A 21,165-nucleotide genomic window follows, 5' to 3' on the forward strand; every position below is an offset into this window, starting at 1 on the left:
CAGTCATATGACAAGTCCTGCTACTTTAAAAACACTCGCAAAAAATAGGAAATGTCAGCATTTAATTTAAAATTGCATGCAGCTCACGCGTTTTTAGAAGTTTCTTGTTGATTTTAAAACCTTATTTGTTAATATAAATCAAATTTGTTTTTTGCTTTTTCCCGGAGTATTTTCTCACCTATAATACGCAGAACTGTGTGTAAAAGACACAACTTCTTTTAAAGTTTTGGGCATCGTAAAACTATGAAATGGGCGTCAATAATTACATGTCTTGGTGGAGTATGCTTATAGCTAAAAAAAAAAAAAAATAGCGGAATAGTGCAGTTTACGTGGGGTCTTTGGACATGAGATTTGGCTTACCTTTTTACGTTTGCATGACACCTGAAGTACTCACAAACCACACTAACAGCCCTCTGCCAGTAGAGGCGGTAGCAAAAAAACTAACTACCGATGTTCTGTACCGAAGAAGCAGCGCTCCGGGCTACTGAGCAGTTCCGTTTGCTAGCCGTCAGTTCACAGAGCCGCAACTATGGAGGAGGCAAAAAATAAAGAGAACAAGCAGCCCGAAAAGACTGATGAAAAAGATAAGGATAAGGAAAAGGGCCAGCAAACCTCGGGGAAGGATAAAGAGAAGAAAGAGGAGCAAGAATTGGTAAATGTGCGCCTTTCGCTCATTCATTTAAATGTAACGTAGCCAGACGTGTTAATTTGCCTTAGTCACTGTCGCTTTGACAACATGGTCGAGAGGGCCAAAGTTAGTAACATTCAAGATACACTCCTAATGAGCTTGAATTTACCAGACTGCAATTATTACGCATATGAAATATTACCAGTCTGACTGATTAGCATGTTATGGTCTTTTGAAATCCTGCTAATAACCCTCTGTTAGCTAATATTAGCCTAGCCTACATCAACCGGTCTGCTAGCGTTAGCTTGCTAGTTCTGTCCTCTGTGTTGGCTGGCTTTAGTGTATCTCTGCTAGCATGTTCAGCTAGTCAACTTTAGCGTTGGGAGACGCGCTGTATGACACAGCAGCTAACGGAGAGACACACAAACGCACGCGGCAAAATAACATCTGTTCTGCAATAACACAACTCAACTGTGAACTCGTGCGACTTACTTTGCATTTTACTCAGTGTATTCCAATGCAACCATGGACATGTACTGCTGTCTTGCTTATTCTATTTTATTTTATTATTTCTAATTAGTTAGTATGTCATTGTATAGCATTACAAACTATTTTGGTTTAACGAAAACGTTTAAATTTAGTTAAAAATGTTGGAAAGAAATACATATAACGCCATAATATTAGATTAATATGATCCACTCGTTACAGTAATTTTAAAAGCACCAGCAAGCATTCAATGTTGGACAGGTTCATTGGACATATGGTGGTTATTATATTGCAGAAAACCACTTTCCTGTTTATATTTAAGTGATGCCTGGTGGTAAAAGGTCCTGCGCCATGGTTGGAGATTAATATTTATAAGATTTAATTTAACAGAAAGAAATGTCTGTTTCCTGAGCAGTTTTCAGTTGTATTCGACTTAGGTGTGCAAAACCTCCACTATTAGTGTGATTATTTTCTAATTCATACCTGGAAGAAAACCTCGTCAATCGTCGTCGTCGGGAATTAATAGGTTTTTAGGAAAAACATTACCATGAATGGAACAATTTGGTACCAGTTATCAGTTCCCATCTGTGGCTCATTTTCATTATGTTTGTTGGGGTCTGTAACTAGTTTCATAGCAATTATTTAAAACAGCAGTTTGTGTAATTGTGACTGACTGGCAGTAGTTGTCAGTTAGCTAGCAAATGTATTGTGTTGATCTGACAGAACTGACAGCTCATAAGCAATCTTTTTTTTTTTTTTTTCTTCATCTCGACTGTTTTGAAGGAAAAAAGCCTCGGCAGCATCTGTTACACAAAAACTTTAACCTTGGCCAGAGCTAAAGAATGATGTGACCTTATTCACATCATAGATGCATACTGTACAAGCCAGACCAAACTTCTCACACTTCACTGACTTTACTATACAGCACTTTGACACCCCCCCCCCCCGTTACGAATTCAAAACAATGTCTTCTCACTATTTCAGTCAGAAGAAGACAAGCAATTACAAGAGGACTTGGAGATGATGGTGGAAAGGCTGAGTGTGAGTATTCAAAAAATTTTAACAATTTCTTTGTGGTCACAGATATAGGGCAAATTCTTACAACAAAAAATGCATTCTCTTGACATTTCCAGGAGAAGAACACAGCACTGTATCGCCCAGCACTAGAAGAGCTGCGCAGACAGATCCGATCCTCAACCACCTCCATGACCTCAGTACCTAAACCCCTGAAATTCCTGCGCCCACACTACGGCAAGCTGAAAGAAATCTATGAGGGCATGGCCCCTGGAGAGAACAAGGTAAGGCTTTTTGAATTAGTTAGAAAACTGACAAATTCAAGTGTGGACACATTCTTAAGTTTGTTTATATAAATGAGACAAATTTGATGAGAGAGTAAGACAATAAACTGCTTGATAAGAGACCAATAAGAATTTTAGGTGATATGTATGACAGTCCTGCCACATACATATCTCACAAGTATAGGTTTTAAAGACTTGTGTGTTTGGGTGGTGGTGGAGTGGTCAGCAAGAATCAAACCTCAGCTGGGGCTTTGTGTGGAGTTTAGATCTTCTCAGTGTGCCTGCATGAGTTTCCTCTGTGTGCTTTGGCTTCCTCCCAGGGTTCAAAGACATGTATGAAGGGTTAAATTGGCCATAGATATGAGGTAGATATAGGGCTGTATGATTAAAATGGAACTTGTAGTTAAAAGTGCTTTGAGTGGTTGGTAGAAAATTGCTATATAAATCCCAGTACATTACATTACATTTTATGGCATTTGATAAACAATCAACATTAGGATTGGTTATAAACAATGTTTCAGTGTCAGATGTGTGTTTGTCATTGCAGCGTTTCTGTGCTGATGTGGTGTCAGTGCTCGCCATGACCATGAGTGGTGAGAGGGAGTGTTTGAAGTACCGCCTGCTGGGCTCCCAGGAAGAGCTGGCCTCCTGGGGTCATGAATACGTCAGGTTGGTCATGACATCATGGAGTCCTGAAAACTCCATAAAATTTTCTGCTGAATGGGAGGAAAAAAAACAAAAATGAAAAACTACTAGTGATCTAGACTTGAGTGTGTTGATGCGCCTCCCCAATTTTGTTTTAACATTTGTAGTTCCCACACCTCATCCAAGTCTTATACAAAGTTTTATACTGAGTACTACACACACACACACACACACACACACATCCATCCATCATCTCTGCTGTTTTAGATTAAATGCATCTTGTAAAAGAAGGTGGAGATGCACTGAGTGAAAAAAGCTGACAATCAAAGGAGTCTTGTGAGAGATTCTACAGTGTTTCTCCTGTTGGAACACTTAGTTATAATATAAGATAAAAACTTGAAGATAAAACTTTAATTATTCCACGATGGGGATTTAAATACTTCCAGATATTAAATCAGCCAAATATTTTGTTTGGGTAGCTGAACACAGTAACATGATATTGTGTGCAGGAGGCAAACAGAATCTGTATCTTTAGGGTTCTATTGATGAGATACCTTTTGGTACCTCAGACTCTGGGGCCAACAGGCTATAAGCAATATAAAATTCTCTCTTTGAGACTCAAGCTAATGTTAGAAATATTAACCCCTTATGAGTTTGCTTACAGCCTTAGATCCTGGGAGGGGGCTCCTTTTGGCCTTTCCAAAGTTGAGATTTAAATCAAAAAGTGATCGTGATTTTCCATCAGGGCCCGGCTTTGGAATGATCTAGCTAAAGAGATCAGGATTGCAAAATCAGTGACTTCTTTTAAATCACTTCTTAAAGCTCGTATCAGCCTAACAAGTGTAACATTGGGAGGTGGATTAGGTAGAAAGATGTACATGTTCAGACATGTTGAGGTGAATTAATAAAGGACTCTAATGGGTTTTCCATCCACTAAGGTTTGGTTTTCTTACATTGAGAGTGGGGAATGCTTTGGTTTTCTTCAGCCTCATTGCTGTCCACTGTGTGTCAGCCAGAGATGAGCAGCTGCAGCTCTACATATCTTTCATACACTAACATGCTTGCACCGTTGAGCATTGAAACTTTTTTAACAGTAAAGTTAGCAGCAGCCCCGTGACTCCACTTTTTTCCTGTCTCACTTTCCCTTATCTACCAATTGAAAATGTTCTATTTTAGCATCAGTCACATTTTTTTGGCGTCTGCACCAGAAATATGTTTTTTGGTATTACAGCTGCTTCAGTAAAGTTTGTTGTTTAAAGGATATTGCACACAAGTCTGTCTTCTTTTAACTGTGGAAACCAGTAATTATTTCAGCCCTACTCAGCATCATCACTGTAAACGAGAAAAGAGAGAATTTATAATTGTTAGAGTTAAACTAAGTGTGGGATAAAGATCACTCTGTAGATAGAAATACATGGCAAAAGCTTGGCAAATTATGGGGTTTTGTTTTGTTTGAATAAACACAAGATATATTTTTTTTAATCTTCTTTTTGCTTCATTCTTTGGTGACAAATACCTCTGTCTGTTTCTTCCAGGCACCTTGCAGGTGAGGTGGCTAAAGAGTGGCAGGAGGTAGAGGAGAATGATAAGACCCAGCAGGAAACACTGTTGAAACTGGTGAAGGAGATCGTGCCCTACAACATGGCCCACAATGCCGAGCATGAGGCGTGTGACCTGCTGATGGAGATTGAGAGGCTGGACATGCTAGAGGACTATATTGATGAAAATGCATACGCCAAAGTCTGCCTGTACCTCACCAGGTGTGTTCGAATTTTTACACTTTACTGACAACACACAAACCTTGTTTAGCTTAGCATTGGTTTAGTTGTATAGTCTCAATGTGATTTTGTGATTTGTCACTGAAATGTGAGCATCTCTTAACTTTGTGTTTCACTTCTTCAGCTGTGTGAGTTACGTTCCTGAGCCAGAGAACTCGGCGCTGCTGAGATGTGCCTTGAACATCTTTAGGAAGTTCAATCGTTATCCAGAAGCCCTGCGCCTGGCCCTCATGCTCAATGATGTGGAGCTTGTGGAAAACATCTTCACATCCTGCAAAGACATGTAAGAGCTTTACAGTTTTGTTCGTACACGAATTAACATGTTGATTCTCACAGGTGCAGAACTTAGACATTGTTGGACAGAATAGAAAGCCTTTCTTTGTCATTGTACAGGTGTGCAATGAAATTTGCAGCATCTCTCTGAGTGGTTCATACAAATAAGACAAAAAATATGAGAACTTGGAGCAAAAAGGAAATACACACATGCATTTCACAATCTTTAGTAATATTGCACAGGGTGTTCAGAGTGGTGGCAATGCACAATGTTATGTGATAGAATTCAATACTTTGGTGTTTGGATAAAAGCCTTTCTGTAGTCTGGAGCTGCAGGCCCTTATTGATCTGTAGTACCTTCCAGAGGGCAGCAGAATGAAAAGGTGGTGGTCAGGATGAAAAGAGTCCTTGAGGATGTTTGCTACTTACTGTGATCACCAGGTTCTGTAGACCTGTTCAAGTGATGGTAACTGTGTGTTGGTGGGCCTCTGTACTGATTTGATGACTCTGAAGAGCTTTGGACTGGTTGGCTTTCCACAGTGTTCTTGAGAAGTAGAGCTGCTTCTGTGCATTCTTCACCTGAGAGGCTGTGTTTAGGGTGCATGTAGGGCTGGGCGATATGGACCAAAAAGAATATCTCGACATTAGCTGAATGGTGATATACGATATATATCTCGATATTTTTTCTTCCCAAAAGGTATAAACAAAAAGGCACTACTGAGTCAAAGCTACGTGTCCCAAATGTCACACGGGCACTTTTATTAACATTCAAGTGTAGATGTACATGAGAAATTGCTCAAAAATAAACTATTGGCATATTTAAATAATAATGCTCCTCAAATAAATTAATCCTTTTTTCCTCCATAACAAAAGACTCACAGCTGTGCTATTAAAATGCAAACAGAAAAGATACAGAGCAAAAATAGCAAAAGGCTGACTTGTTCTTTAAAAAGCCAGTCTGGTGAAGTCTGCTTCACCAAAGTGCTTCCTCCTGTGTGTACCGGTACTCCTGTACATCTAGTACTCTGTGCAAATAACAAAGCATGTAAACAGACTTCCATCCTTCAGTCAGCAGGTTTCTAGGCAGCTCAGTAAATCCATAGACACATGCGCTGATGTACCGCAGCAACGGGCGGCGTCTACGTATCCGCCGGCTGCATCATGAACCCTCTTGCCTGCAGCCAGGGACTCTTGGGGGTCCGGGCGCTGCCAAAGCATATGAATGGACGCAGTACAAAGGCTGTATGTACACAAAATATCGTGACAGCGGAGGATTTCAGGTTTCCAAAAGTTGCCCATGTCACCGGAAAAAGTTGTTGCTAGTCGCTTTTTGAAAAAAAGAAGAAAAAAAAAAGTCGTCAGGGGGTAAAGATTTAATGTGTCTTAAGACCAGCCTTTCAAAACACTTTATCACAGTGGGGATGAGAGCCACAGGTCTGAAGTTGTTAAGGCTGCTAGTTGTCTTTTTTGTGAGTAGAGGCACAATGGTGGAAAAGACATTTGGGGACAGTGCACTGTAGCAGTGAGAGGTTAAAGATTTTGCTGCACACCTCTGCCAGCTCATTTGCACAGCCTCTGAGTGCCCTCCCTGGGATTTTGTTTGAACCTACAGCTTTCCCAGGGCTGACACTGTGCAGCACTCTCATCACATCTTTACTAACAGCAAATACCATGCTGTTAGTGCTTGTGGATGGTGCTTTGCTGGTCTCTCCCTCCTTCACAAGGGGTTGAGCTCCTCAGTGAGTCACTGTTGGTTTTGTTTGAATCTCTGCAGCCTTTATGAGGTGATGGGTGTTCTCCCATACACGCCAGGGATTCTACTTCCTGAAATGGCTTTCAATCTTCAGCCTGTAGGTTGCCTTTGCATCCTTGATGGGGCTCCTCAGGTTGGACCTGGCAGCACCATAAAGTTTTGCATTATCTAACCTAAAGGCTTTATGTTCTTTCAACAGCAGCTTGACATCTCTGGTCATCCAATTAGTAAGGACTGTTTAGATTTGCTTGATTTAAAGTCCTCCATAAAAACTCCATAAAGATTCTGCTGAACAATAATAATAATAATAATAATTAAAAAACAAACAAACAAACAAACAAAAAAAACACCACTAATGTTGTAGACTTGAGTGTGTTGATTCCCCCCACAATTTTGTTTGAACATTTGTAGCTCCCACACCTCATCCAAGCCTTACACAAAGTTTTATACTGAATACCACACACACACAGTCATCTCTGCTGTTTTAGAGTAAATTCATCTTGTAAAAGAAGGTGGAGAATCACTGAGTGAAAAAGCTGACAATCAGAGGAGTCTTGCGAAAGATTCTGTTTCTCCTGTTGGAACACTTAGTTATAATACTGCCAGATACTAAAGCAGTTGCTGAACTCAGTAACATACTGTTGCAGGAGGCAAACAGAATCTGTATCTTTAGGATTCTATTGATAATGAGGTACCTTTTGGTACCTCAGACTCTGGGCCAACAGACTATAGCAATATAAAATTCTCTCTTTGAGGCTCAAGCTAATGTTAGAAATGTTACTAAAGTTCTTTGCTACGATAAAAATTGCGTCAGAGTGAACAGACAGTAATTTGTAGTTGCTAGCTGGCTGCCTAGTGCTGTATTGGTACTTGGTGGAATGTACAGTGATCCCTCACTTATCGCGGGGGTTACATTCCAGAGGCCCCCCCCCCCCCCGCAATAGGTGAAAATCCACGAAGTAGCGGCGTTATATTTATTTTATTATCTATATATATTTTAAGGCTTTATGAACCCTTCCCACACTCATATAAACCTTTCCAACTCTCTTACTACAACTTGAATGATGAAGATGATGAATTATGTAGCTGAGCAGTACTGATGGCGACGTACTCGGCCGTAATGTCTATTTCCACTATTGGCGTAGACGTAACTGATCTCTTCGTCTGAGTGATGAACATAGTTATGTGCTTCAGAAATACCTATATACCGCGAAATCCCGCAATATAGTGAAACCGTCGCGGAACAGAATTAGTAATTTATTTATTTATTTATTTATTTTAAATCCGTGATACAGTGGAGCCTCAATAAGTGAACCGCGATATAATGAGGGACGACTGTACACAGCCTCAGCAATAATGTACTCAAAAGGCTTTTACACACAGGGTGTGTAAACTTCGTGCGAATGTTTCATGTGTTAAAAATATTTTTCTGACTTGTCTGTTCTTAATGCAGCTGTTCACCCCGACTGCGTCATTTCATACCACAAATTTGCGGCATTTATTTTTTCGAATCTAGTTTGATTTTTCTGACTTTCACAAGTTAACAAACAGATCTGACCAATCAGAGCGCTGCATTTAGCAACATCTGAGCTCATAGCTCAAAACGTGCACCGATACACCGAATATACAGTGATGTGGGAACAATAAAATTGTACAATTTTTATGTCAGACACAGCTGCATGCTGCTCCGGGCCAGTCGGCTCTCTGAAATTATTCTCTGCCAACTCGCATGTGATCTCAACTCTGCCAACAAGAGCTCAAACTGCCCACTGATATCCTGAAATATGTGCAAAAGTTGCCGTGATGCAGGTTCAACTCTAGGATCAAACCATGAAACTCTCCCTGCTGCTGCTGCTTTCTCAGGGGAGTTGGATGAACCCAGAAACTCCGTTTCTCTTGTTTAGAAACATCAGGTCCCCCGTGGTATGGAGCCCCATGGAGCTCCATCTCACACAGGATCTCCTTTGGGATATTTCCTTGTTGAAAGTTTATAGTGCCGATCTTTAGTAATTTCTCTTGATGGTATACAGGGTTTGCAAGATAAAAGTAGACAAAGAAAATGGAAAAAAAGCACTGTTCAGAGGAGATCAAAGCCGCTGCATCTGAATGTATATATTTTTTTACTAAACTAATAAGGTATATCTAAGTGATTTTGGTAATTCCTCTGTTTTTTTTGTTTGTTTTTTTGTTTGTTTTTTTAAATAATACAGCTCTTAGTGTAAACTCCTTGTATTTTTGTTATTTGCAGAGTCATCCAGAAGCAGATGGCATTCATGCTGGGTCGTCATGGCATGTTCCTGGAGCTTAATGAGGATGTAGAGGACTACGAAGATTTGACAGAGATCATGTCAAATGTGCAGCTCAACAGCAACTTCTTGGCACTGGCTAGAGAGGTAGGAGAGGAGGTTACGAAGCAGTGCATTTTAAGTCATGGTAAATGTGGACTTTGTTGGTTTGAGACTTATTTGGTCTTGAAGCAATATATGACGAGATAGATGTCGAGCTTTAAAAGCTGCAAACCTAAGAACACTGTACCAGCTGTCAAGTGTGGTGGTGGTAGCATCATGCTATTGGGCTGTTTTGCTGCATTCCACAAAGTGGATTTAATAATGAAGGACGACGGCTACCTCAAAATTCGTCAACTTTACCTAAAATCAGCATCTAGATGGCAGAAACCTGGACACAATTGGATGTCCCAACAGGGCAGTGATCCCAAACACACATCAGAACTGGTCTGGGAATGATAAAGTAGGCTAACATTAAGCTCCTGAAATGGCCTTCCCAAAGCCCTGACCTCAACCCTATTGAAAATTTGTGGACTATACATAAAAGCGGTGGTTAGGATCGTTGCCTCACAGCAAGAAGGCCTGGGTTCAACTCCACCTTGGCCGGGACCTGTTCTCCCCGTGTCTGCATGGGTTTTCTTCAGGTACTCCGGTTTCCTCCCACAGTCCAAAGATATGCAGTTAGTGGGGGTTAGGTTAATTGGTGATTCTAAATTGCCCATTAGGTGTGAATGGTTGTCTCTGTGTTAGCCCTGCAACAGGCTGGCGACCCATACAGGGTGAACCCTACCTCTCGCCCTTTGACAGCTGGAATAGGCTCTGATGATCTTTTTATGAAATGCTGTTAGTTTTGTGCCAGATCTAACAGGACTCAAGATTCTCCTGTTCATGACGCACTGTGCTCCCCCAACCCCAACTCCCCCCAACCCCCACGTGCTATGTACGCCATACTGACATTTATTTCTGGTTAGAACAATGACGGTTCAAGCAGTAACTGTTTTGGTTGCTCAGTTGTCACATCATATACAGATGAACCCACTGACAGTCTATTCAAATCTAGCCTATCATGTAACATCTTGTCCTCTGCATTGCACCACCCTCCAGTTAGTAATAACAACTCTGAGGAAAAGTAATTTCCTTTAATATATATAAAATATGGTCAATAAGATCTAACTTTTTGTACCCAGATTTTGATATCTAAATTCAGGTATCCACAAACGCCCAATGTTTTTTTGTTTTTTTTCCCCCCAGTACTGTGTATCTATGCTATGTGGAATTATTTATACAGGTAGGAGGAAACCAAAGATGTTGGATTTATGTAGAAAGGTTGCAGCTGAGCATTTGATTGAGATGAACTGTGGAGTCATATAAAGACAAAATTTTATGCAGAGGAAAAGGGGCAGAATAAATTACCTCTTGAGTAGGTGACAAATGGACAGTGATAGCACTGAATGAAAAGCCTGAAATGGCTCTCATTACTGACACTTTAAGTGTATGATTCATAAAGGGAGATGGAGGATTATAGCCTAAGCTCAGCTTTATTCTCCTATGACTCAGTCCTTTTCACTTTTTTTAAATAACAAACTTGTCTTGTCTTCCCCAGTTGGATATCATGGAACCCAAAGTACCAGATGACATCTACAAAACACACCTGGAAAACAACAGTGAGTTTTCCATTATGTGGTATATTAATTTGATGACACATACTCATTTTATGAGTATATGTGTCACTTTACTGAGTGGTCTCAATTTGGTTTGCTTTAACCTCTATATTGCGAGTACATATTGCTGCAGATTGGTTTCACCTATTACCATTGGAGAAAACAAGCAGATGGAGCAGTGGCTGTTGGCAATGATATAAGAAACTGCTGGATTAGGGGTAATCTGGTCTGCTGATGAGAGTAATGCATTTCTCTAGATATATACCAAAAGAAGCAGTAAAGCGAGGGGCATTGTTAGGACTGCCTGGCAGTGCACTGTCAAAAGAAGAAAGTGGGTTAAAAAAAGCAAAAAACTCTGCAACAGATAAGGGGGGGGGGGGCAGTGACTCTAAAATATCTGACCCTTTTATGACAAACTTGTCAGAATTTAAGTGGAAGGGTCTGTACTAGCAGAGTGATGATGGTACACCAGCAGAGCCAGCTCTAGCCTTTTTGGTGTCCAAGGCAAGATTAGGTTTTAGTGCCACCTCTTCCCATCTGGATGAAGAGATAGATGATTAATCGACTGTCAGCCTGTTCAGTGTGTACCCTGCCTTTCACCCTATGACTACTTGGATACACCCCACCCTCCACCCTGTGCAACTCTTAATTGAATAAGCAGTTAAAAAAATGGATGGATGGACAGTGAATTAATTATTGTTTCTTCCATCTTGCTCGGAACATAGTAGTATTTTGTATCCAACTGATACCATGATTGTTTAATCATACTTCATCTAAAAGTGCTAAAGGCCTGAGAGCTCTATAGTGTGAATTCCCATCAGAGGTGAAGTGGACCAGAAAGAAGAGTCGTCGTCTTTTAAAATGCCTCTCTCGCTCTCTCTCTCTCTCTCTCTCTCTCTCCCTCCACCCCTCCCTCCCTCCCTCCCTCCCCTTTAACAGGCTAGAGTTTAGTTCCTTTAAAGAAAGCACTCTAAATCAATTCAGATTTATGTAATTAAAGACAAAGTAAGAGTTTGATAGGTACTGTGTTTTGTGATTTACTGCTAAGTTGAACTAAATTTACCCATACTGCATCACCTTTGTTCTGTATATGACAGGGTTTGGAGGCAGTGGCTCCCAAGTGGACTCCGCCCGGATGAACTTGGCCTCTTCATTTGTGAATGGCTTTGTCAACGCAGCCTTTGGACAAGATAAACTCCTCACAGATGATGGCAACAAGTGGCTGTACAAGAACAAGGACCACGGTACGAGAAAACACACACAGCATATAAAAATGAAGGGCCAACAGGTCTGTTGTTTATCGTGCAGTCTTCAGTGCATATTATTTACTGCTTTTTTTAATTACAAAAATGATTGTGTCCTCAGGCATGTTGAGTGCTGCAGCCTCCTTGGGTATGATCCTGCTGTGGGATGTGGATGGTGGTCTGACACAGATCGACAAATACCTCTATTCTTCTGAAGACTACATCAAGGTATACAGTTAGTTTGGATGTGTTAAAGGGGACTCGGCATACTTTTCCTTATATCCAGATCAATATATGGCAGCACATTCTTCATTGACTTGTGAGTTTAACTCAAAAGTCAATGAACATAAGTGATGCTTGGGCTTATTGCAAGATAGGAGAGGGGGAAAAAATGAAGCCCTAAGGGTATCACCTTTCTTTCTTCCTGCATCATCCTTTCCTGTGCAGTCTGGTGCCCTCCTGGCCTGTGGCATTGTAAACTCAGGTGTGAGGAATGAGTGTGACCCAGCTCTTGCGCTGCTCTCTGACTACGTCCTCCACAACAGCAACATCATGAGGATAGGAGCCATCTTTGGGTGAGGAGAATGTTTGTAGGAATTATTAATAAAGTGGTATCTTGTCTTAAATTCTTTGAAAATGATGTAATCACAGTATGTCCTGCTCCCTGTCGTCTTGTTTTCAGACTGGGTCTTGCCTATGCTGGCTCCAACAGAGAAGATGTCCTTTCTCTCCTCCTCCCTGTCATGGGGGACTCTAAATCCAGCATGGAGGTATGGGTTCACATTTTCTATTAAGCTCCCTTCCCTCTCTGAGGATCAGACTAGTTTCATTTAGGTATGTTTTAATTTTCAAGGTGGTTGGTGTGACAGCGCTGGCATGCGGTATGATCGCAGTAGGGACTTGTAACGGTGACGTGACCTCCACCATCGTCCAGACCATCATGGAGAAGAACGAACAAGAGCTGAAGGACACATATGCTCGCTGGCTGCCTCTGGGTTTAGGGCTCAACCACCTGGGTAGGCATAGATGGATGAGGACATTTTCTCAAAGTTTGAGAACTTCTTCTGAATCATTTTGTGCAAATTAAAATCTTGAAGATTTCCTCCTGATAAGCTGCTCTAACTACTGTCATTTCACTGCCTTTAGGGAAAGGAGAGGCAATTGAGACGACACTGGCAGCTCTGCAGGTTGTCCCTGAACCTTTCCGCAGCTTTGCCAACACGCTAGTGGATATCTGTGCATATGCAGGTTAGTCTTTTAGAGTTATCATACACAGGCCTACAAACTGTGTTATAGTGGCAATTCACAGATATAATTTATTCTTAATTTCTTCCTCCTCTCCTGTACAGGTTCTGGTAATGTGCTAAAGGTGCAACAGCTTCTCCACATCTGCAGCGAGCATTACGAAGCCAAGGAGAAGGAAAAAGAGGAAGACAAGGATAAAAAGGACAAGAAGGACAAAGACAAGAAGGAGACTGCTGCTGACATGGGCTCCCACCAAGTAAGGGCAGACTTACAATTATTATCATCATACATCAGTTATTTTTATTTATTTAGCTGTTTTCCTGTTGGGAAAAAGAAAAGAGCCTCGACCGTTTTGTTTACTCTCCCAGGGTGTGGCTGTTCTTGGTATTGCCTTGATTGCCATGGGGGAGGAGATTGGCTCGGAGATGGCGCTGCGAACATTTGGACACCTGGTCAGTTACAGCACTCACAGGCAGTGAATGTATTCAGCTTCACTGCTAAATGTTCTATCGTTGTTCCATGTCACCACCTCTTAATTTCCTTTCTTGATAAAAATGAAATCAGTACTGATTAGACTTCACCATCTGTCCCCTTTGTTATTCTTTCAACTCATATTACATCACTCCTCCTTTTATCCTGATTGTTGCCCTTATTCATAAAGAGTTCCTTTTTGTCATATGTCAGATATGCATACTTGGGTGCGACAGCCTAAGTAGGCAATTAAAATAATTAAGAACACATTTGTGTTTCTCTCTGTATTCCTGATTTATGCTGTCATTTTCTCTCTTTGCATTTTATCAGCTGCGTTATGGCGAGCCCACCCTGAGGCGAGCGGTGCCCCTGGCCCTGGCTCTCATTTCTGTTTCTAACCCTCGTCTGAATATCTTGGATACGCTCAGCAAGTTTTCCCATGATGCTGACCCTGAGGTCTCTCACAACTCCATCTTTGCCATGGGCATGGTGGGCAGTGGTAAGTTTGGGAACTATATGAAATAATGAAAACTAACAGTGGCTGCCATTATACAGCACTGTAAAAGTCTTGAGCCACCTCTCATTTCTTGATGTTTTACTTCCAAGCAGCCAGCTTTCTTGCAATTTTTTTAAAGTGGTCCTTTTACCTGACCATTTTCAGAGGAATGTTATTTATTTATTTTTTTGGTTTGTTTGTTAAGCCGCTTAACACTGACCTATGAATATTCAAGCATAAAAAGGCACTTAAGTGATGAACCAGTTTTGTCTCTAAACATAAGAGACAACTTAGCAAACAGACAATTTTAAATTGTATCTTTAGGCACTTTGTTACTAGCAGCCTCTGGCAAAAACACGTGTTCCCATTTCTTTAGTTGAATCTATGAAAAAATACCAAAGATAACAGGGTGACAGGCATAAAATTGCATTTTTGCACCAACAGGTTGATTCTCAAAGAGCTGTTAGTCTACAACTTGGCATATCTCAGCAAGGCATGCAGTCCTTAAATAATTTGAGTAAAGTGGACAAGTGGAGGACAAAAAAAAAGTGGCAGGCCTACAAAACTGCCTACAGCAGGTGAACATTATCTGAAAGTCATGTCTTTAGGAAAATGGCAAAAAAAAACAGCAAAGACCTGACATCTGGCCTTTCAGTGGATCCATCTACTACCTCATCAGAAATGAAGTCATTCTTAAGGAAGGGATATGGGGAGAAAAGGCTGAAGTATGCCAAATTACACAATAACTGGACAGAAAATCCATGGCTACAGATCTTATGGGGTGATGAATTCAAATTTGAAATATGTGATTAAAATTGTTATCAGTATGTATGGAGGAGGTCAAGAGAGCTACAACAATGAGTGTCTACAGCCATCTTTAAAACTCGGTGGAGTCTCTGTCATGCGTTGGGGCTAAATTTCAGCCAGTGGTGTTGGACATCTTGTCAAAACTGATGAATTATGGATGCAAGAAAGTGTCATCAGGTTTTGATCCACCATGCAGTACCATTTGGAAAGAGTATTTGGCAACAGCTTAATTTTTTTAGCATCACAATGATCCCAAACACACTGCCAGTGCATTAAAAGCATACCTGGATAGAAAAACACACAATGGAACACTATCAGTCATGGACTGGTCTTCCCAGTGCCCGAGCCTCAACATTAATGAAGCATTGTGGGGTCACCTTGACAGAAAATGGAACAAAAGACAGCCAAAAGCAAAGCCTGGAGAAATATTTCTCAAGACTACTTAAAGAAATTACAGAAAGCTGCCTAAGAGTTTGGGCTATGTTGACGAATAAAAGTAGTCATGCCAAATATTGACTTTCAAGTGTGTTAGAATTGTAGAGTCTGTATTTCCATTCATGTTTTCACATATTTCAATAAATTGCTTTCCCATTTTCCTAGCAAAATATACAGAAATGAGTGTTGGCTCAAGATGTTTGCACATTACTGTATACCTTTAGGTATCCCCTCAATGGCTTTGGGGCAAGTAGCCACTTTTCAACAATTACAAATGAATAAACCATTAGTAGTATCACTATCAAAGTCTGTATATAAAATATAATTAATGTAGGTACTATGAATTCCCAGTTTACGTTCACAGCTTGAGCATTTTAACTGCATAGTGTAGTGCCTTGTCAATCACAAGGTAGCCACTCCTGAAGCATAACCTGCTTTGCTGTCCATTTTATTCTAAATGGGACCTCAATTTACAAAATGCTTCTTTTTGCATTAAATAATACTAGAAACTAGCATCTGACGCCATAAACTCATTTACAATAGTCAGTTAAATGGTAAATATATTAATAAACAGGTCTAAAATTAATAAAATTCAGAAAGCTGTTAATATTGAGCACAGTTGAATTAAGATATTGTTTCACAGTTGTTTCAAATGTTCTTCATAACCAGCTCGTATTTTAAATCTAGCTAAAATGTGTACCTTGAGCAAGTGATGATTTAGCAGTTAAAGATGTCAGACTGCACAGAATGGTTAATTTTTATTGTCCTGTACAAAATAAAGAGGGAGTGTATTGTTGTCATACTGTCAGTCCATGAGGTTTTACCTTCTGGTGTATGAACTACAAAACCACAAGGAGTTGAGTCATGAAATTTTGCATGTTTTTTACTCGTCAAAGATGTGCAACACAATATTCATATTCCCGGATGTTTAGTACCCTTTGTACGCTTTGTGTGTGTTTTATCTGAAGTGGAGAGTAAACAAAATGGATGATTTCAGGTTGCTGATACTATGAAAATACATGCCAGTGATATGCAGCCTCTTTCTCATGCCTGATTGGCTTAGCCTAATCATGTGATTATATTGTGCTGTGTGATTGGCTATGCCTATTTGACTGTTATTGACTGAGTTGGAGAAAGTGGGTATTCCCCATACCTAGCAACTGATGTAGGTCACAGTAGGTAGCTAGATGGTGAGAAAGTGGAGAATCCCAAATTTCTGTAGAGAGCCAGTCTGTTTATCGTAGCATCAGTTCTAGGCTGCAGCCTTATTGATTAGCTTGTGATTCCAGCTTCTGATTGGCTGAGCATTGTGTAACATGTTGGTCAGGGATGACTCAGGGCCATAAGTAGTACAGGCTATGACTCATCATTAAGCAATATTAAAGCCATACGTACTGCTCAGCAATATGACTCAAATGTAAACAACATGGTTGCCTTATGATTATAGTGATGTTATACATAATGCATTGATATCAGCAAATTCTGTAGTATGGGTACATTATGTAGTAATATTCCTGTACACACATGAGGATAATATGTGAATACCTTGTAAGTATACATTATATCAAGCTTATTGTTATAGACTATATGAATAGGAAGACATGGATGTAGTATGCACCCTTGTACAAGTGTGCAGTATGTACTTTCTTTAATTTTTTTACCATGGAGATTTTTTGTCTGTTTTAGGATGTTTATCAAAAAGTACTTTTGTAGAAATGTCAAAGTTAATCACAGAATATCAATCTCTTAAAATTGTTGTTGATTTGATGAGTGTTGTTAATATGGAAAACACATTTTTGCTGTAATATGTATTATATCTTTACTAACCCAGAGGTGACTAAAAGTGTTTGGATAAAAGTTTAGGGCAAGGCCTCCAAGTTATGGCAGAATAGTTTTGCAGAAAGTAATCAGATGTCTGCTGAAGGGTCTTCTATTCTGAAATGGGTCTGTAATGTTATCCTGACGTCTACATTTATTTTACATTTTCATTAATCATGGAACGATATCCCTATTGTGTCTAGATCAAAGTACTGCAGAACCAGGCTAAGTGAATAAGTGATGCTAGTGTGTCAGCTGTCTAAAAACTTAACTGGTCTGAAGTTTCTCACTTAAAATGGCACTTAAACACACTTAAAGGTGCATGATGCTCAGTTGGGATTTTCAGTGGAGCACAGTGCCTCCTCCTCTGAGAGCCACTAGTGTCAATGTCCTTTACAAATTTAACCGACCCTTGATTTTTTTCCATTTCCTCAGGCACAAATAATGCCCGCCTGGCAGCCATGCTGCGGCAGCTGGCACAATATCACGCCAAAGATCCCAATAATCTCTTCATGGTCCGACTGGCTCAGGTGGGTGGCAGAACAAAAGACACCCTGTACAAGACACAACTGAACTTTTGGAGAAGTGTGTGCGTGTGTGTTGGAGTAATTATCAACTTTTTGCTGTGTTTGCCTCAACAGGGTCTGACTCACCTGGGCAAAGGCACACTCACACTCTGTCCCTACCATAGCGACAGGCAGCTGATGAGTCAGGTTGCCGTGGCAGGACTGCTCACCGTGCTTGTCTCCTTCCTCGACGTCAAGAACAGTGAGTTAATTTTCTCTCACTCAGGTGCATTTATCCAGTATTATTCTGTAATTTTAAAGTTTTGTTAAACTCAGTCTCCTGTGCTAACATCCCATGGTGTCCATTGTGTGTTACAGTAATCCTGGGGAAATCTCACTACATTCTATATGGCCTGGTAGCAGCCATGCAGCCACGTATGTTGGTCACGTTCGATGAGGAGCTCCGGCCGCTGCCTGTTTCTGTTAGAGTTGGACAGGTAAAGGCTGTCATAACTTACTTGAGACATATAAAAAAAAAAAAAAATCAAAACAGAACAAAACAAAGAACACACAAAGTGCCACAAATAGTTTCAAACTCTGTTCAGAGAAGGAGGAGATTATTTAAACATGTAATTAATTCCCTCCTGAACAGGTTGCATGCAAGAACAAATTTAACAGCTGTTGACTTTTTCAGAGAGAGAAAATGTTTGAGAATGGAAGTGTGATGGATAATGTGTGTAATTTTACAGGGGAAAAAAAAGGATATGATATGTTTAACACAGGTTTCTCTGACTTGTCCACAGGCTGTGGATGTCGTGGGCCAGGCAGGTAAACCTAAGGCCATCACAGGTTTCCAGACTCACACCACGCCAGTGTTGCTGGCTCATGGAGAAAGGGCAGAGCTGGCCACAGAGGAGTACCTCCCCGTCACCCCCATCCTGGAGGGCTTTGTTATCCTCCGCAAGAACCCCAACTATGAAACCTAGACTGCACCCGTCCTCACTGGCCTTTTCTTGTGTTTCTGAGGGTAGCCCTCCATGGCTCTCTGGCAGTTGTTCCAATTAGTTGTTTATTACATGGCTGGGAAAGGGCTAGACAGGCCTGTCTTTCTTCATCTGTCATCTGCAGCCCAGCTCCAGCAGTCATTAAAAATGGATGGATAAGGTCTGGTTAATTGGACTGGTATGACACAGGGAGGGCATGCTGGGATCTCATCCTGTCTACATAACGATGGTTTCCTCGTTGCTCTAATTTTGATCCATCTCTCACATATGTACTGAACCAGCTGTTTGACTGACCTGAGACCAGTTTATAAATTGGGACCTCTTCACCAATATTCTGTATATGTTTCCAACGTTAGTAAATGAATAACTGCAAAATCCTCACCATTGCTTCAAATGTATACCCCCCTCCACTATTAAATTCATTTGCAATAAGAGCATTTAAAAGTGTGTATTCTACATCTTGTTTTTCTTGGTTTTTGTTACAGTACTGTAAAAGGTTGAATCAGTAATAAAAACAGACCAGTTTGTGGAAATGCCCTGGCTGTTTTTTTTTTTTTTTTAATTAAGAAGCAAATTATGCCATTTCTCTTGCTAAACCTCTTTCAAGCAGGTAACATGACTGTCATCCCGGCCTGTTATTCCTCCACCGAGAAGCCATGTGGAACTCAAGTTTATAGTTTTCATAGATTACAGTTGACACCTGAATTGCTTGTTTCAGCTTTAATGTATTTTAAGTTTCTTTTGACTTCTGCATATTGTATTTTCATGCTGCTCCATCTCATGATACTTAAGTTAATCTAGCAAGTTTTGTTGTTTTTAACTGTTGCCTAGTTTTTTTGTCACATTTTAAATACTGGATATACTCCACTGGCTATCTTGGTTATTTTGCTTTGATAGGCAAATTGAGGCTTTATTATTTATTAATTTAATTGCATTTCTTACTGTTATATGATGAAAAATAGCCATAATAATTCATTGTTTGAACCAACTTTACATCATTTTCACTGAGGACTTAAGTCTGTTTTAGAAGTACAAAATTAGATTTTCATTTTAAAGCCAACGAATACCTGTTAATCACGCAAACAGAGCAGAGAAAACCTTTGACTGAAACTGTAACATTATGTCCAGATCATGAGTACTGGGAAAGTTTCACGTGATGGGAATTTGCCGGAATTACTAGCTACCGGCTTCCGGGAAGATTTTCCGTCCGTCCGGCTCCGCGGACTCAAGGAGAGAAAGGTAACGTCACGGTCCTCAGCTAAATTCTTTATTAAACGTGTAATATCTCAGATACCTGTCACGTCTCTTTTATATGGAGACTCTGGGGGGACGTTCACATCTGTCCTTCATGTTTTAGTGTGGCGATGTGGCTGTCTGTGGGGACTTTGCTGAGTGGTTTCTGCTGACTCGTGTTCCTGCTGTGTTTTTAGGGATTAGCTAGCTAGCTGTCGCTAGCATTCCATGCTAAGGCGACGTGGGTGTTCTTTCTTCACTTTAGCTTGTCCGGCTAGCAAGCTAGCATTGCGATAGATACCCAAGTTGAGTCCCCCTGCTCGTGTGACGCGGGGACACGCATTGTGATATGTGTAATATGTCATATAAGAAAAGTGACAAATAGACTGTCGTGTCACAGTGTTATTTTTTTCGCCGGTAAGCGTAAATTATGCTGCTAGCTATTCAACCGTTTGTAGGCTAGCTACAGAGTAACCTACAGAGGTACGTTAGCGGTGAAACCGCTTTTGGTTGTTGAAGGCGTGTTTTGCCGTAATGCCAAGCTCCCGGCAGAAAGTGGTAGAACTCCTGTACACGTATTTGGATGTCCGACTTTATATAAAGATATGTCTGTGGGTATTTATTGTAAATAACATGCGTACTCATAACTTGATACCTGAAACCATGTGATGTGATTGGTGCCGGTAGTAATCTGAAACCCGCTGCGTTAGGCACGCAAGTAAATCTGGTTTAAAGATAAGAATGTACACATGGCTGGAGCAGAGTCTTTCTGTTCATGAGCAAAGCAAATGCTACAGCTCGCAATTCGAAAGGTAACATTTAGTGGCAGCTTTAACATGCGTTAGGAATAGGGAGAAATTGGACAGCTTGTTTTGGAGCCTCGGTGATTGAATAGGCAGGTAAGCCTTTCAGGTTGTCACCTGCAGTGGGAGATGAGCCACACGAGAATCTGGGATTTCCTTTCGGCATCCCCCTGTGCTGCATCAGTGTGAGCATAGGCTGTCGTAAAGGTGATGCTGCTGTCAGAACTGAGCGCGATGTTTGGCTGCACGGTGAAACGGAGGTGTCTGACTCATTCGGGTTAGTTATAGTATACATC

The 21,165-nt window shown here is 40.7% G+C and overlaps 1 protein-coding gene across 3 annotated transcripts; it reads left to right on the forward strand.

The window, feature by feature from the left end:
* Positions 1 to 402: 402 nt before the first annotated feature.
* Positions 403 to 19,370, forward strand: psmd2 (proteasome 26S subunit ubiquitin receptor, non-ATPase 2). 3 transcript variants are annotated; one of them, XM_030744385.1, is made up of 21 exons: positions 403 to 658; positions 2,099 to 2,155; positions 2,248 to 2,412; positions 2,960 to 3,081; positions 4,593 to 4,817; positions 4,960 to 5,118; positions 9,110 to 9,254; positions 10,750 to 10,810; positions 11,905 to 12,051; positions 12,173 to 12,279; positions 12,499 to 12,626; positions 12,734 to 12,821; positions 12,905 to 13,067; positions 13,198 to 13,299; positions 13,401 to 13,552; positions 13,665 to 13,748; positions 14,098 to 14,266; positions 17,759 to 17,853; positions 17,965 to 18,091; positions 18,208 to 18,326; positions 18,633 to 19,370. In XM_030744385.1, exons 1-21 carry the CDS (start codon positions 530 to 532, stop codon positions 18,813 to 18,815), a joined length of 2,727 nt encoding a protein of 908 aa, XP_030600245.1. In that variant the 5' UTR covers positions 403 to 529; the 3' UTR covers positions 18,816 to 19,370. The 3 variants fall into 3 exon arrangements, with proteins under 3 accessions (XP_030600245.1, XP_030600246.1, XP_030600247.1); XM_030744386.1 differs by having other exon boundaries at positions 403 to 652; XM_030744387.1 differs by lacking the exons at positions 403 to 658; positions 2,099 to 2,155; positions 2,960 to 3,081 and having other exon boundaries at positions 2,254 to 2,412.
* The last annotated feature ends 1,795 nt before the right edge of the window (positions 19,371 to 21,165 follow it).

The sequence above is a fragment of the Archocentrus centrarchus genome, chromosome 13 (assembly GCF_007364275.1).
Source record: "Archocentrus centrarchus isolate MPI-CPG fArcCen1 chromosome 13, fArcCen1, whole genome shotgun sequence".
NCBI classification, from domain to species: domain Eukaryota; kingdom Metazoa; phylum Chordata; class Actinopteri; order Cichliformes; family Cichlidae; genus Archocentrus; species Archocentrus centrarchus.